The sequence below is a fragment of the Eucyclogobius newberryi genome, unplaced genomic scaffold (assembly GCF_026437365.1).
Source record: "Eucyclogobius newberryi isolate DKJ021-1_F unplaced genomic scaffold, fEucNew1.0.hap1 SCAF_1, whole genome shotgun sequence".
Taxonomy (NCBI): Eukaryota; Metazoa; Chordata; class Actinopteri; order Gobiiformes; family Gobiidae; genus Eucyclogobius; species Eucyclogobius newberryi.
Genome location: NW_027315723.1, coordinates 30,706,018 through 30,722,656, shown reverse-complemented (window position 1 = coordinate 30,722,656; position 16,639 = coordinate 30,706,018). Strand labels below are relative to the sequence as shown.

The 16,639-nt window shown below is 39.5% G+C and overlaps 1 protein-coding gene across 1 annotated transcript; it reads right to left on the bottom strand.

Annotated features, from left to right (window-relative positions):
• Positions 1-206: 206 nt before the first annotated feature.
• unc93a (unc-93 homolog A) lies at positions 207-16,256 on the bottom strand. The gene is made up of 8 exons (XM_072443494.1): positions 16,054-16,256; positions 15,158-15,339; positions 13,966-14,195; positions 10,262-10,387; positions 3,912-4,123; positions 2,939-3,074; positions 1,126-1,257; positions 207-496 (listed from the first exon to the last, which is right to left on the bottom strand). Exons 1-8 carry the CDS (start codon positions 16,141-16,143, stop codon positions 210-212), a joined length of 1,395 nt encoding a protein of 464 aa, XP_072299595.1. The 5' UTR covers positions 16,144-16,256; the 3' UTR covers positions 207-209.
• Between the last annotated feature and the right edge of the window lie 383 nt (positions 16,257-16,639).

Here is a 16,639-nt window from a genome sequence, read left to right as displayed (position 1 = left end):
TGCCAACGTATGATGGCATGAAACAGCAATTTTAAGCTAAACTACATATACAAAGATACAAAGCTAGACGTTAAAGAGAAGTGTTATTAAAAGTCTGATGAAGGGCCAATACTTTAAAGTGCAAAAATAAACATTGTAGAGGCTGAAAAGAGTTGATCGTTTTGGTGATGGACTTGGAATACTTGAATATCAGTCCTGTTCAGGTGTATCTACAGCTGCGTCTGGGCCACCACTCCCTTCTCCTTCAGAATGTCTTTCTCGAGCCCGGAGTAATCGGCCTGCTCGATCTGGGGCGTCGGGTGCTTGTGCTCGTGCCACTCCACGATGGGGTACGTGACCACGGTGGCCCCCAGCACGGCCAGCAGGATGTACAGCTTATACTCCAGGCACAGGAAGGTGCTGTAGGCGAAGGCGATGACGAACCCCAGAGACTCCCACATCCTGTAGTTAGCGAACGCCGCCTCTTTGTCTCGAGCGAACAGGACACCATACAGGGCTGAAGCACAAATGAAACGACTTAAAACATATATATAGTATTAAGTATTGAAAGTCCAAAATGACATCAGTCACAAGTTGAAATAAGTCGTTCAGATCAAGTTACATTCAAAAGTTAAAGTGCCTCTGGTTCTCACGTTGTTTTTTTTAATAATTACTTTGTGGTAAATGTAAGTCATAGTTATACTTCAGTCCAGTTGCAAGTTTGTATAAAATAAAACGGGGGGAAAAAACAGAAGAAAGTTGTTAAACTGAATCCCTCTGTGATGTCATCAATAAGCGACACTCCGTCCAAAACGCGGCGACGACCGACACATTTTCCCAACCGTCATTTAGCGAAACAAAAAGGTGTCGTCGGGTATTATCGTTTGTCAAATCTATTGTGTCATTTACCCTTGTTTACAGTGTGGTTGCTAGGAAACGGTTGGGATATTACCTGAGTCACATCATGCTCCTCACGTACAACCAGGAAGTGACATTGTAAACGTCACAAAAATGGGGGCAAAATAGTCAAATGTGGTCTAACCTGTCGTGTGCACTTTAAACACAGATGAGGTTATGTTTTTGTTGTTTTGTGTTGTTGTTGTTGTTGTTGTTTACTTGTACAACAGTTAAACGAGTGGCTCGCACCGTTGGTCTGCGTTTGCCAGACTGCGTCGCTCACTCCCCACAAAGCAGGAAAGACAAAAAACATGGGCAGCTGGGTTGGATCGGGTCGCCACAGCAACAGAGCGATGATGCACGCCAGGTTAAGCGCGGCCGCTGGAACGAAAGAGCAGAGCACACTTTTCTATCACCAAACAAGTGAGCTGTAATACAGGCGGCAGTGGCTCAGTGGTAAAGCGTTTGCCCACTCACCCGAAGCTTGGTACTTTGTTTCCTGCTCTCGTGTGTTCTGTCATCGCATCATTTTATTATCTTTATTACATGCGCTGCTATAATGATCCATCGAAACCTATTTGTGTCAAAGTTAGGCTGAGCAAAATAATATGTCAGTTTGCCGTAACCCGACAGACCCGGTGTGAAAGTAGCCGACCGAAATTTTTTTATCAGCATTTTGTTGAAAAAGCGTCAAAATCTTTTATTTTTCAATTATTTCGCTGACTCATTGACTGGTCTTTTTTTTTTTATTACGCTGGTAAACCTATCTGACAACCCATAGGAATGATAACTCACTGCTTGCGTCTTCATTTTCGGGCCACCACATGCGTCCGTAACAAAATAGACATATTAGCTTGTAGAATTGCCTTTCACAAGTTGGTTTGACTCTGTCGGCGCCATTGAACTGTCCATAGTACATGTCACGCTCTATCACGGTGTATTATGTAATGCATTCTGGGATTGAAACACGCCCAGCAGCGTCATCACAACAAACATGGCGGTGCCCGTGTCCCCCGCATGTTCCCTCGCTCGCCTTAGCTACCAAAATAAAGGATAGCGGCGTACAAAAGGTTGTTTGAAATATCTTAAAATCGTGAGATTTAGTCTCCCGATTGGCTTGATAGAGACGTTTTCCGTCATTGACTGTTGTAGCCTGACCCCTGGTGGTCACTCCGACTCAAAAAATTACCAAATTTGGATCTTCTTTTTTGCCTTCAAAGTAAAAAAAAAAGAATTTGCCTACCGTCCGAGCCACTTAAAAAATGTTGACTCGGGTTACAGCAAACAGACAATTTATTTGGGGTAGCCTTATCGACATTTTCCTTGTCCAGATGAATAAACTGAACCGTATTTTCCAGACTATACGACGCACAATTTTTCATAGTTTTGGCCGGGGTGCGACTTATACTTATATTTATACTTATATACTTATATACTCCGGAGCGACTTATATGTGATATTATTTGTTATTTTCACACTTGCAACTGCATTTCATACTCCAGTGCAACTTATATATGTTTTTTCTTCACCTATTATGTATTTTTTGGCTGGTGCCACTTATAGTCCAGAATATACGTATGTGGTAAATGTAGAATTCATTATAGAGCTTCAAAACATTTACTCATGAAGAAGTGACCAAGTAATGACCAAATAGTTAAGTGAGAGTAAAAAGGTATTTGAATAAAAAACAACTACTTAAGTACTGAGTAACAGTTTGGATGTAAAATGTGTTTTTGTAATTTGATTTATGATTTACAGACAAAACACTGAATAATGCATTATTTACTATGTTTACAAAGACAAGACATGCACCAATAAATACAATTCATATCTGAAGGAGGGTGTAAGAAGCACATCATTTAACTTTATGGAAAGCTTTAGTGAATATGAAAGTACTCGCAGTGGGAAGAGTACCCAGAACCGTCACTTCAGACTCAATATTACTCAAGTAGAAGTAAACGTGTCAGACAACCACTGCGACTCGTCGAAACGTCCCTCAAGGGGAAATACTACGCGCCGCCCTGTGATATTGTGTGTATTTTCTTATGTCGTGCGGCGTTACCGAGTAAGAAGAGCGGGGCGCGGCCGGTGTACTGAGCCAGGCGTCCGAACACGTACGAGCTGATGGAGTTGGTCGCACCGAAACACATCATCACGAAACCCACAAAGTGAATCCCCAGGGCGCACGTGACGTAGTTCTGCCACAGACACAAAGTACAATTACGTATGTGCGGTTACTGCAAAGTATACGACTAAATCAACGACAGTATTTTCCACACTATAAGCCAAACAAAACGTGTACCACACAAAATGGCTTCGAGGTCAGTTAAAGCACAACCAGAATTAATCCATATATAAAACGCACTGGATTATAAGGCACATTGTTGTTTTTTGAGGAAATGAAAGGCGCTTTATAGTGTGGAACATACGGTAGCTCTAAACACGTAGACTTACATAGGGCCAAGCACCTGTTATACAAGTTTTAAGTGTGTAAAACCTTTGCATACACCTTTTCGTTACACTTTTGTGGTATTTTGGCATGAAATATCACAAATCACAATAAAATGTTGCCAGATATATGACTCGCTTGCAGTGGTGGCATTTTACAGCACATACTTTTCACTGTAACTTCTCTACATTTAAGAGCAATTTCTGTACTTTCTTTGGTCTTAAAATGACCAGTTAAAGTCCCAAATTTCAGCAAACTGAAATATTCACACACAATTCTCTCAAATAATTTAAAAAAAATGATTAAAATTGCTACTGTTGACCAAATATTCGCAAAAAATCATCATCAAAATAAAAAATAAAAAACGCTTTAACAGTTCGCAAAGTCTGTGCGAAATACTTTTACTGTTTATCATTAAAGTACATTAAAGAATTTCTTTTTTACCTCTACGTGCGTATTTCTGCTGTATCAGTACTTTCACAACTGAGTCCTTGTACTCTTGTAGTAATGTAACTTCAGTGTTTGCAGTTGGACCTGTGTGGCTTCTAACACCGGCTCCCTCTCACTGGACGGCTGGACGTCTGACCTTGGTGTACTCTCCGGACAGGAAGCTCTGCTCGAAGCCGCTGTACATGGTGAGCGGGATGAGCGTGAGCAGCCTCCAGTCCCTGAGCAGCCGGAACGTGGCCAAGAAGGTGTGGCAGAAAGGCTCGCGCTTGCCCCGGAACTCGCTCGCCTCCTTCTGGTCGATGTTGTCCAGGAAGACGGCGATGATCAGCATGGCCAGCACTCCCACACCTAAAGGGGAGCGGCGAGGGGGCGGAGTCAGGGGAGGTCGGAGAGGTCAACATGCACTGAAGGGTGGAGTTAACGTTACTTCAAAATGGCGTTACCTCAAGTACAAAGTAAAAGGTACAGTTACATGGCTATAAATGTTATGTAAAATCTACTCAAATATCAAATCTATCTACCGTATTTTCCGGACTATAATTCGCACCTTTTTTCATAGTTTTGGCCGGGGTGCGACTTATACTTATATTTATACTTATACTTATACTCCGGAGCGACTTGTATGTGATATTATTTGTTATTTTCAAACTTGCAACCACATTTCATACTCCAGTGCAACTTATATATGTTTTTTTCTTCTCTATTATGCATTTTTTGGCTGGTGCGACTTATAGTCCGGAAAATACGGTACATTACAGTGACATTGTGAGTATCTGTGATGTGTTACTTTCCATCCCTGCAAATGGAGTGAGAGTGATTTTGGTAATGCAGAATCTGGTGTATTCCATGGAGAAATATATAACTTAAAGTATGACAAGACTATGAGAAATACTCTGACATTAACCTGTAACCTTTATTCAAAGTTGAGTTCTTATGTGTTATAGAAGTATATTAAAGTACATGTTATAGAAGTATATTCAAGTACGTGTTATAGAAGTATATTCAAGTACGTGTTATAGAAGTATATTCAAGTACAGTTGAGTTCTTATGTGTTATAGAAGTATATTCAAGTACAGTTGAGTTCTTATGTGTTATAGAAGTATATTAAAGTACAGTTGAGTTCTTATGTGTTATAGAAGTATATTCAAGTACAGTTGAGTTCTTATGTGTTATAGAAGTATATTAAAGTACGTGTTATAGAAGTATATTAAAGTACGTGTTATAGAAGTATATTCAAGTACGTGTTATAGAAGTATATTAAAGTACATGTTATAGAAGTATATTCAAGTACGTGTTATAGAAGTATATTCAAGTACGTGTTATAGAAGTATATTCAAGTACAGTTGAGTTCTTACGTGTTATAGAAGTATATTCAAGTACAGTTGAGTTCTTATGTGTTATAGAAGTATATTAAAGTACGTGTTATAGAAGTATATTAAAGTACGTGTTATAGAAGTATATTCAAGTACGTGTTATAGAAGTATATTCAAGTACAGTTGAGTTCTTATGTGTTATAGAAGTATATTCAAGTATGTGTTATAGAAGTATATTCAAGTACAGTTGAGTTCTTACGTGTTATAGAAGTATATTCAAGTACGTGTTATAGAAGTATATTCAAGTACGTGTTATAGAAGTATATTCAAGTACAGTTGAGTTCTTACGTGTTATAGAAGTATATTCAAGTACGTGTTGTAGAAGTATATTCAAGTACGTGTTATAGAAGTATATTCAAGTACGTGTTATAGAAGTATATTCAAGTACGTGTTATAGAAGTATATTCAAGTATGTGTTATAGAAGTATATTCAAGTACGTGTTATAGAAGTATATTCAAGTACGTGTTATAGAAGTATATTCAAGTACGTGTAAGTATATTCAAGTACGTGTTATAGAAGTATATTCAAGTATGTGTTATAGAAGTATATTCAAGTACGTGTTATAGAAGTATATTCAAGTACGTGTTATAGAAGTATATTCAAGTACGTGTTATAGAAGTATATTCAAGTACGTGTTATAGAAGTATATTCAAGTACGTGTTGTAGAAGTATATTCAAGTACGTGTTATAGAAGTATATTCAAGTACGTGTTATAGAAGTATATTCAAGTACGTGTTATAGAAGTATATTCAAGTACGTGTTATAGAAGTATATTCAAGTACAGTTGAGTTCTTATGTGTTATAGAAGTATATTCAAGTACAGTTGAGTTCTTATGTGTTATAGAAGTATATTCAAGTACAGTTGAGTTCTTATGTGTTATAGAAGTATATTAAAGTACGTGTTATAGAAGTATATTAAAGTACGTGTTATAGAAGTATATTCAAGTACGTGTTATAGAAGTATATTAAAGTACATGTTATAGAAGTATATTCAAGTACGTGTTATAGAAGTATATTCAAGTACGTGTTATAGAAGTATATTCAAGTACAGTTGAGTTCTTACGTGTTATAGAAGTATATTCAAGTACAGTTGAGTTCTTATGTGTTATAGAAGTATATTAAAGTACGTGTTATAGAAGTATATTAAAGTACGTGTTATAGAAGTATATTCAAGTACGTGTTATAGAAGTATATTCAAGTACAGTTGAGTTCTTATGTGTTATAGAAGTATATTCAAGTATGTGTTATAGAAGTATATTCAAGTACAGTTGAGTTCTTACGTGTTATAGAAGTATATTCAAGTACGTGTTATAGAAGTATATTCAAGTACGTGTTATAGAAGTATATTCAAGTACAGTTGAGTTCTTACGTGTTATAGAAGTATATTCAAGTACGTGTTGTAGAAGTATATTCAAGTACGTGTTATAGAAGTATATTCAAGTACGTGTTATAGAAGTATATTCAAGTACGTGTTATAGAAGTATATTCAAGTATGTGTTATAGAAGTATATTCAAGTACGTGTTATAGAAGTATATTCAAGTACAGGTTATAGAAGTATATTCAAGTACGTGTAAGTATATTCAAGTACGTGTTATAGAAGTATATTCAAGTATGTGTTATAGAAGTATATTCAAGTACGTGTTATAGAAGTATATTCAAGTACGTGTTATAGAAGTATATTCAAGTACGTGTTATAGAAGTATATTCAAGTACGTGTTATAGAAGTATATTCAAGTACGTGTTGTAGAAGTATATTCAAGTACGTGTTATAGAAGTATATTCAAGTACGTGTTATAGAAGTATATTCAAGTACGTGTTATAGAAGTATATTCAAGTACGTGTTATAGAAGTATATTCAAGTACGTGTTATAGAAGTATATTCAAGTACGTGTTGTAGAAGTATATTCAAGTACGTGTTGTAGAAGTATATTCAAGTACGTGTTGTAGAAGTATATTCAAGTACGTGTTGTAGAAGTATATTCAAGTACGTGTTATAGAAGTATATTCAAGTACGTGTTATAGAAGTATATTCAAGTACGTGTTGTAGAAGTATATTCAAGTACGTGTTATAGAAGTATATTCAAGTACGTGTTGTAGAAGTATATTCAAGTACAGGTTATAGAAGTATATTCAAGTACGTGTTATAGAAGTATATTCAAGTACGTGTTATAGAAGTATATTCAAGTACGTGTTGTAGAAGTATATTCAAGTACAGGTTATAGAAGTATATTCAAGTACGTGTTATAGAAGTATATTCAAGTACAGGTTATAGAAGTATATTCAAGTACGTGTTATAGAAGTATATTCAAGTACGTGTTATAGAAGTATATTCAAGTACGTGTTATAGAAGTATATTCAAGTACGTGTTGTAGAAGTATATTCAAGTACGTGTTATAGAAGTATATTCAAGTACGTGTTGTAGAAGTATATTCAAGTACGTGTTATAGAAGTATATTCAAGTACGTGTTATAGAAGTATATTCAAGTACGTGTTATAGAAGTATATTCAAGTACGTGTTATAGAAGTATATTCAAGTACGTGTTATAGAAGTATATTCAAGTACGTGTTATAGAAGTATATTCAAGTACGTGTTATAGAAGTATATTCAAGTACGTGCTATAGAAGTATATTCAAGTACGTGTTATAGAAGTATATTCAAGTACGTGTTATAGAAGTATATTCAAGTACGTGTTATAGATGTATATTCAAGTACGTGTTGTAGAAGTATATTCAAGTACGTGTTATAGAAGTATATTCAAGTACGTGTTATAGAAGTATATTCAAGTACGTGTTATAGAAGTATATTCAAGTACGTGTTATAGAAGTATATTCAAGTACGTGTTATAGAAGTATATTCAAGTACGTGTTATAGAAGTATATTCAAGTACGTGTTATAGAAGTATATTCAAGTACGTGTTATAGAAGTATATTCAAGTACGTGTTATAGATGTATATTCAAGTACAGGTTATAGAAGTATATTCAAGTACGTGTTATAGAAGTATATTCAAGTACGTGTTATAGAAGTATATTCAAGTACGTGTTATAGAAGTATATTCAAGTACGTGTTATAGAAGTATATTCAAGTACGTGTTATAGAAGTATATTCAAGTACGTGTTATAGAAGTATATTCAAGTACGTGTTATAGATGTATATTCAAGTACAGGTTATAGAAGTATATTCAAGTACGTGTTATAGAAGTATATTCAAGTACGTGTTATAGAAGTATATTCAAGTACGTGTTATAGAAGTATATTCAAGTACGTGTTATAGATGTATATTCAAGTACGTGTTATAGAAGTATATTCAAGTACGTGTTATAGAAGTATATTCAAGTACGTGTTATAGAAGTATATTCAAGTACGTGTTATAGAAGTATATTCAAGTACAGGTTATAGAAGTATATTCAAGTACGTGTTATAGAAGTATATTCAAGTACGTGTTATAGAAGTATATTCAAGTACGTGTTATAGAAGTATATTCAAGTACGTGTTATAGAAGTATATTCAAGTACGTGTTATAGAAGTATATTCAAGTACGTGTTATAGAAGTATATTCAAGTACAGGTTATAGAAGTATATTCAAGTACGTGTTATAGAAGTATATTCAAGTACAGGTTATAGAAGTATATTAAAGTACGTGTTATAGAAGTATATTAAAGTACGTGTTATAGAAGTATATTCAAGTACGTGTTATAGAAGTATATTCAAGTACGTGTTATAGAAGTATATTCAAGTACAGGTTATAGAAGTATATTCAAGTATGTGTTATAGAAGTATATTCAAGTACAGTTGAGTTCTTATGTGTTATAGAAGTATATTCAAGTACAGTTGAGTTCTTATGTGTTATAGAAGTATATTCAAGTACAGTTGAGTTCTTATGTGTTATAGAAGTATATTCAAGTACAGTTGAGTTCTTATGTGTTATAGAAGTATATTCAAGTACAGGTGAGCTCAGCAGAGTGAGAGTTTGTTTCCTGAGACAGTTGATGACAAGTGTTTTATTTTATGGTAAGTTATAACTCAAAGTGGTTTGTGTGTTTCATATAGAACATGTTATAATTACTGTTAGTCTTTAATTGACTTAGTCCAGGATAATAAAGTGAGTCTTATCTTATAAAATGGGCTCAAGTACATTTCTGCTTACAGCCACAGTGTGGACTTGTTTATTAGAAAGAGTAAAAATAAAGTTCAGTTAAACCTAAAAATATAAACAGTTGTTAATGTTATTTGCACTTTCTAGTTTCCTAACTAGCTTTGTTTGGTTTAGCTGCTAGCTCGTTAGCTTGTGAAGGCTAGAGAGCAGCTAAGCTAACGTTACGTTACCGTGGAGCAAAACACAGTGGTATTTGTAAAAGTTATAGTTTTTCTAACAAACTATTGGTAAAATCAAAGTCAACAACATGAGTAAGTGATAAGACACATTTTAGAGTTTATAATGTTTGTGTGAATAACCTGTAAAATACTTGTATATCAACGTTAGCCTATAATAATATATATAATATATAATTAACCAACAGCTCTTTCACCTCTAATAGCCTCAGCCTGTATCTTCCAGACCAGTGTCCAAACTATGGTCCGGGGGCCAAATGTGGCCCTTAGTGCTTTTTGTGCTGGCCCTCAGGCTTTCAGGCTGAACTGGTCCAGATAACAAAAAGAAGCACTTTTAATGTGCAGTAGAGTGTGCAGTAGAGTGTGCAGTAGAGTGTGCAGTAGAGTGTGCAGTAGAGTGTGCAGTAGAGTGTGCAGTAGAGTGTGCAGTAGAGTGTGCAGTAGAGTGCGCAGTAGAATGTACAGGCATCTGGACAGGTAAAAACACATTAGCCTCTTTCACACGTGCAGCTTGTCCGTGACACGACACTTTACCTGCATTTTGCCAGATCAGGGTCATGTGTGAACAAAGCCAAGACTATTTCTCATTCTCCTGCGTTGCCGGGTCGAGAGGATCTATCTGTGTGTGAATAATAATGTTCTCTGAAGCACATACAACAGGGTTAATAATGTCGGATGTTCTGGCATCTGTTTTCTACCCCCAGTGTGTAAATGTGGCGTCCAAACTCAGTGTGTTGTCAGTGTGTGCGGGTGTGTTATGACCTTTGACTGTTGTATTTACCGATGTAGGCTCCCACCAGGGTCCACACCAGCTCCTGCTCCGGCCGGGTGCTGGTGCTGTTCGAGGTGATGTTCAGCCCACAGTCTGCAGCCCCACAGGTCTGAAGCTGCTCATCAGATATGTCAGCTGAAACACACACACACACAACACACACACCACACACACAGACACAACACACAGACACAACACACAGACACAGACACAACACACACACACACACACACAGACACAACACACACACACAACACACACACACACGACAGACACAACACACACAGACACACACACACACACACACACACAGACACAACACACAGACACAACACACAGACACAGACACAACACACAGACACAACACACAGACACAGACACAACACACAGACACACACACACACACACAGACACAACACACACACACACACAGACACAACACACAGACACAACACACAGACACAGACACACACACACACAGACACAACACACACACACACACACAGACACAACACACAGACACAACACACAGACACACACACACACACACACACACACACACACACATGAAGGATTCAATGAGAGAATCTGCTGTTATTGCTCTGACACTTCAATATGTTTATTTGTTGCTCAAATACACAAACTGAAACTGAAAAACATCTCCATGGAAACAAGCAGGTGGCAGCGTACCCTCTGCCAGAAAAGTTCCACAGAGCAACTTTAAACTAGATTAAGAACAATTAAATCACAATGAACTCTCTTTTCTGTCAGCACAAGATAATATAAGATAGAAATACATGTTGGATAAAACATGGTTTTGTTTTTGTATCTTTTAGGGACATTATATAAATGTGTCTTGTTTGATCTTATCAAGTAGCTAAAATCTGCCAAGACGTGCAACTTTCAGTTTACAACGTTTACAATGAGAATGTGTCACAGTTTGTTCACTTTTAAATGAAGATTAAACCTGATGATGACTTTTATCACAAACTTACACACCCAAGGAAGTAGTAAAGAAGTTAATGTTTGTTTTTCAATAAATCTGTTCTGGTCAGTTCCAGTTATCGACACTCCTCTTCCAGTTATCTGACGAGGGAACTTAACGTGACAGTTATGACTTGACTGTGTGGACTGACTGTGTAGTGTGTGGACTGACCGTGTAGCGTGTGGACTGACTGTGTAGTGTGTAGACTGACTGTGTAGTGTGTGGACTGACTGTGTAGTGTGTGGACTGAGCGTGTAGTGTGTGGACTGAGCGTGTAGTGTGTGGACTGACTGTGTAGTGTGTGGACTGACCGTGTAGCGTGTGGACTGACTGTGTAGTGTGTGGACTGACTGTGTAGTGTGTGGACTGACCGTGTAGTGTGTAGACTGACCGTGTAGTGTGTAGACTGACTGTGTAGTGTGTAGACTGACCGTGTAGTGTGTGGACTGACCGTGTAGTGTGTAGACTGACCGTGTAGTGTGTGGACTGACTGTGTAGTGTGTGGACTGACTGTGTAGTGTGTAGACTGACTGTGTAGTGTGTGGACTGACCGTGTAGTGTGTGGACTGAGCGTGTAGTGTGTGGACTGACTGTGTAGTGTGTGGACTGACTGTGTAGTGTGTAGACTGACTGTGTAGTGTGTGGACTGACCGTGTAGTATGTGGACTGACTGTGTAGTGTGTAGACTGACTGTGTAGTGTGTGGACTGACCGTGTAGTGTGTGGACTGACCGTGTAATGTGTGGACTGAGCGTGTAGTGTGTGGACTGAGCGTGTAGTGTGTGGACTGAGCATGTAGTGTGTGACCGTGTAGTGTGTGGACTGACCGTGTAGTGTGTGGACTGACTGTGTAGTGTGTGGACTGACCGTGTAGTGTGTAGACTGACCGTGTAGTGTGTAGACTGACTGTGTAGTGTGTGGACTGACCGTGTAGTGTGTGGACTGACTGTGTAGTGTGTGGACTGACCGTGTAGTGTGTAGACTGACCGTGTAGTGTGTAGACTGACTGTGTAGTGTGTGGACTGACCGTGTAGTGTGTGGACTGACCGTGTAGTGTGTGGACTGACCGTGTAGTGTGTGGACTGACTGTGTAGTGTGTGGACTGACCGTGTAGTGTGTGGACTGACCGTGTAGTGTGTGGACTGACCGTGTAGTGTGTGGACTGACCGTGTAGTGTGTAGACTGACCGTGTAGTGTGTAGACTGACCGTGTAGTGTGTGGACTGACTGTGTAGTGTGTGGACTGACCGTGTAGTGTGTGGACTGACTGTGTAGTGTGTGGACTGACCGTGTAGTGTGTGGACTGACTGTGTAGTGTGTAGACTGACTGTGTAGTGTGTGGACTGACTGTGTAGTGTGTAGACTGACTGTGTAGTGTGTGGACTGACCGTGTAGTGTGTGGACTGACTGTGTAGTGTGTGGACTGACTGTGTAGTGTGTGGACTGAGCGTGTAGTGTGTGACCGTGTAGTGTGTGGACTGAGCGTGTAGTGTGTAGACTGAGCGTGTAGTGTGTGGACTGAGCGTGTAGTGTGTGGACTGACTGTGTAGTGTGTGGACTGACTGTGTAGTGTGTGGACTGACCGTGTAGTGTGTGGACTGACTGTGTAGTGTGTAGACTGACTGTGTAGTGTGTGGACTGAGCGTGTAGTGTGTGACCGTGTAGTGTGTGGACTGAGCGTGTAGTGTGTAGACTGAGCGTGTAGTGTGTGGACTGAGCGTGTAGTGTGTGGACTGACTGTGTAGTGTGTGGACTGACCGTGTAGTGTGTGGACTGACTGTGTAGTGTGTGGACTGACTGTGTAGTGTGTGGACTGACCGTGTAGTGTGTAGACTGACTGTGTAGTGTGTAGACTGACTGTGTAGTGTGTAGACTGACTGTGTAGTGTGTGGACTGACCGTGTAGTGTGTGGACTGACCGTGTAGTGTGTGGACTGACTGTGTAGTGTGTAGACTGACTGTGTAGTGTGTAGACTGACTGTGTAGTGTGTAGACTGACTGTGTAGTGTGTGGACTGAGCGGGTAGTGTGTGGACTGAGCGTGTAGTGTGTAGACTGACTGTGTAGTGTGTGGACTGACCGTGTAGTGTGTGGACTGACTGTGTAGTGTGTGGACTGACTGTGTAGTGTGTGGACTGACTGTGTAGTGTGTGGACTGAGCGTGTAGTGTGTAGACTGACTGTGTAGTGTGTGGACTGAGCGTGTAGTGTGTAGACTGACTGTGTAGTGTGTGGACTGACTGTGTAGTGTGTGGACTGACTGTGTAGTGTGTAGACTGACTGTGTAGTGTGTGGACTGAGCGTGTAGTGTGTAGACTGACTGTGTAGTATGTGGACTGACTGTGTAGTGTGTGGACTGTGTGTTAAACGTATCTATCTCCATGGAGACAGTACCGGGCCTAGTTACAGGTCAGATCAAGGGAAAGGCAACTCTGCTCACAGTAAATTCTTTAGCAATAACAAAAAAACACTGCAAGAAATGAACAAACGAACAAAATAAACAAGTACAAAAGTATTTACATTTTCAGGTATCAGTACTTTTCTAGTTTACTACATGTTACAGGGGATATTTGAACAGGTATCTATACTTTCTACTAAAAAAAAAATAATTAAATTAGAGTTATAACTTCTGTAGCTTTTGTTGACCAAAAATCTGAACAATTAAAGTCGATTTTTGTTGTTGTTGTTCTAATACTTGATTACTACAAAATCGAATACACATATCCGCGTTACCTATGTTTGTGTCCTGTCCGAAGATGAGTGAGGACATGAGGTTTCCCCAAACCGCAGACGACTGGAAGATGAAGAAGAAGATCCCAAAGTACTGGTTTATGACGTCAGAGCCCTTCTTGCCCTCTTTGGCCGCCTGAGCGTTTCCCACAATGGTCAGGTACGTGCACTTGGCCGACCACAAGGGGGAGCCACCCAAACCCAGAATGGCAGAAGTGGGGATGAGGGTGTACCTTCAAAATAAAATACAGTCTAAAACCAATATGCTCAGGGCAAGTGCAGGTCAAACTATACATACAATACAATCAAATGGAGATAAGACTTAACTAACTGTGTGTGTGTGTGTGTGTGTGTGTGTGTGTGTGTGTGTGTGTGTTTGTGTGTGTGTGTGTGTGTGTGTGTGTTTGTGTATGTGTGTGTTTGTGTGTGTGTGTGTCTGTGTGTGTATGTGTGTGTGTGTGTGTGTGTGTGTAGGTGTGTGTGTGTGTAGGTGTGTTTGTAGGTGTGTGTGTGTGTGTTTGTGTAGGTGTGTGTGTGCGTGCGTGTGTGTATGTGTGTGTTTGTGTGTGTGTGTTTGTGTGTTCGTGTGTGTTTGTGTGTGTGTGTGTTTGTAGGTGTGTGTGTGTTCGTGTAGGTGTGCGTGTGTGTGTAGGTGTGTGTGTAGGTGTGTGTATGTGTAGGTGTGTTTGTAGGTGTGTGTGTGTTCGTGTAGGTGTGTGTGCGTGCGTGCGTGCGTGCGTGTGTGTTTGTGTAGGTGTGTGTAGGTGTGTACATGTGTGTTCGTGTGTTTGTAGGTGTGTGCGTGTTCGTATAGGTGTGCGTGTGTGTGTGTGTGTAGGTGTGCGTGTGCGTGTAGGTGTGCGTGTGTGTGTGTGTAGGTGTGCGTGTGCGTGTGCATGTGTGCGTGTGTGTGTGTGTGTGTGTGTGTGGCCCTGCACATGAACCTCAGTTAATATAATAACTTAATTCAGTTCATAGTAGAACTTTTAGACTTGTCCGAGGTAAAGAAGACATTTCCTTGTGTACGTATGACATCATCAGGTCCTGTAAAGTAGGTGTAACATAGAGATCCTGTTGAACTACACTTATGTTCTCTAAACATTGCTCCAGCCATTTGGATCTAGAGTTCTATAAAGTGAGAGTTTGGTTACTGCCCTGGACCTGACACATGTGCCTCACGTAGTGGAGCATTTACCATCCGGGGTAGAGGTTGCCGAAAGAGTAGGAGACGTAGCAGGCCATGCCCAACACGATGGTCCACTTGCAGCCCAGGTTCTTGATCATGATGGGCGGCAGGAACATGGACGACACAATGATGGAGGCGTAGATGACGCTCAAAGAGGCCACGCCCATGCCCTGCTCTGCATTCAGACTGCTCTGCAAAGAAAACACAGGGCCTCTCGAGCTGGTAACACTTGTCTTATTTCATCGAGGACGGTTTCACATCTTCCATCTTCTTGGTTCTGAGAGAAGTGATAATGCAAATACAAAGACATTGCTGAGGTGAGGAGTGTCAGGGAGAGAGAAGAGGACACAGAGGAAAGGGTTAGGCCCAGTTCATCTGTGGCTCCAGCGCTCCTGTTTGAGAGCATGAAGAACACTACACAACACTCTAAGGGGAAATAAGTGTTGTAGAGAATCAGGCAGGAGACGTTTATTTAGCATCAATGCAGACATAGAATATGGTGGTAGTATTGTTGTTTATGCAAGTCTCTCTGTGCCTCCACACAATCCTGTTTAAACAGTTTAAACAATAGAAGGGCCGCTGGGAGACAATGGGAGGGACTTTGTAAAGTGCATTGTTGACCAAGAAAACTGATGCTAGAGAGCGAACATTAGATCACACGGTCATAGATGGAGCAAACTAAGTACAAGAGATTAACAAATTCCTCAACAGAAATGACAATACAAGTGCTTTAACAGTACAATATGAAGCATATAAATAAGCCCTAATCATACTATATTTTAACTTAAGTGAACGTCATCACAGTTTCTACAAATGTTGTGAAATGTGTCACTCTAATGCCATTTTAGTGTTTATTTGAGTAGAACCACTAGTGGAAATGACTGCGTGTAGTAAATGTGTTTTACCTGTAAACTCTGAAGTCCACCATAAGCTGTGAAGAGGGACAAGAAGCCGATGGAGACCACCAGCACGTTTTTGAAGTTTCGGCTGATCATTGTATATTCTTCAAGTGTCGACAACAAGTGTCGAACCAAACAGGAGAACCAAACAGGAGAACCAAACAGGAGAACCAAACAGGAGAACCAAACAGGAGAACCAAACAGGAGAACCGAACGCTGTGAGTGGTCTGGACACAGTGAGAGTCGGATGAGGCTTGTCAGCTGGACTTTCTGTAACGGGAGCACAAAGTCCACGACAGAACAGAAACTCTTATCTCTTCAATGACAGGCTTCCACCACATTTTAAATGTCATGAACATGAGCTCTCTCCAGGTAAACATGTTCAAATCAAATATAGCTTTTACTGATACATGTGTTGTTGATGTCTTCGTTGGGGGTTTTGTTTCTCAAGGCGATTGGCCAATCAGAAAGCAGAATGAGCCTTATTTGGGTTTTCAATGTTAGAATCTTGTTGGTTTATTAGATCCTGGAACGTGTTTGAGTTTTGAGCTGGCCACACACTGACATGGAAACTGTCTGTGAGAGTCTCATG

What these genes read in the sequence shown, in the direction of transcription:
- unc93a (XM_072443494.1), bottom strand. Translation starts at nt 16,143, where the DNA reads ATGATCAGCCGAAACTTCAAAAACGTGCTGGTGGTCTCCATCGGCTTC. An exon ending in GTGGACTTCAGAGTTTACAG is followed by an intron (nt 15,340 to 16,053) that starts GTAAAACACATT and finishes TTTTCTTTGCAG; the next exon opens with AGCAGTCTGAATGCAGAGCA. An exon ending in TGTCCGGAGAGTACACCAAG is followed by an intron (nt 3,075 to 3,911) that starts GTCAGACGTCCA and finishes TGTCTGTGGCAG; the next exon opens with AACTACGTCACGTGCGCCCT.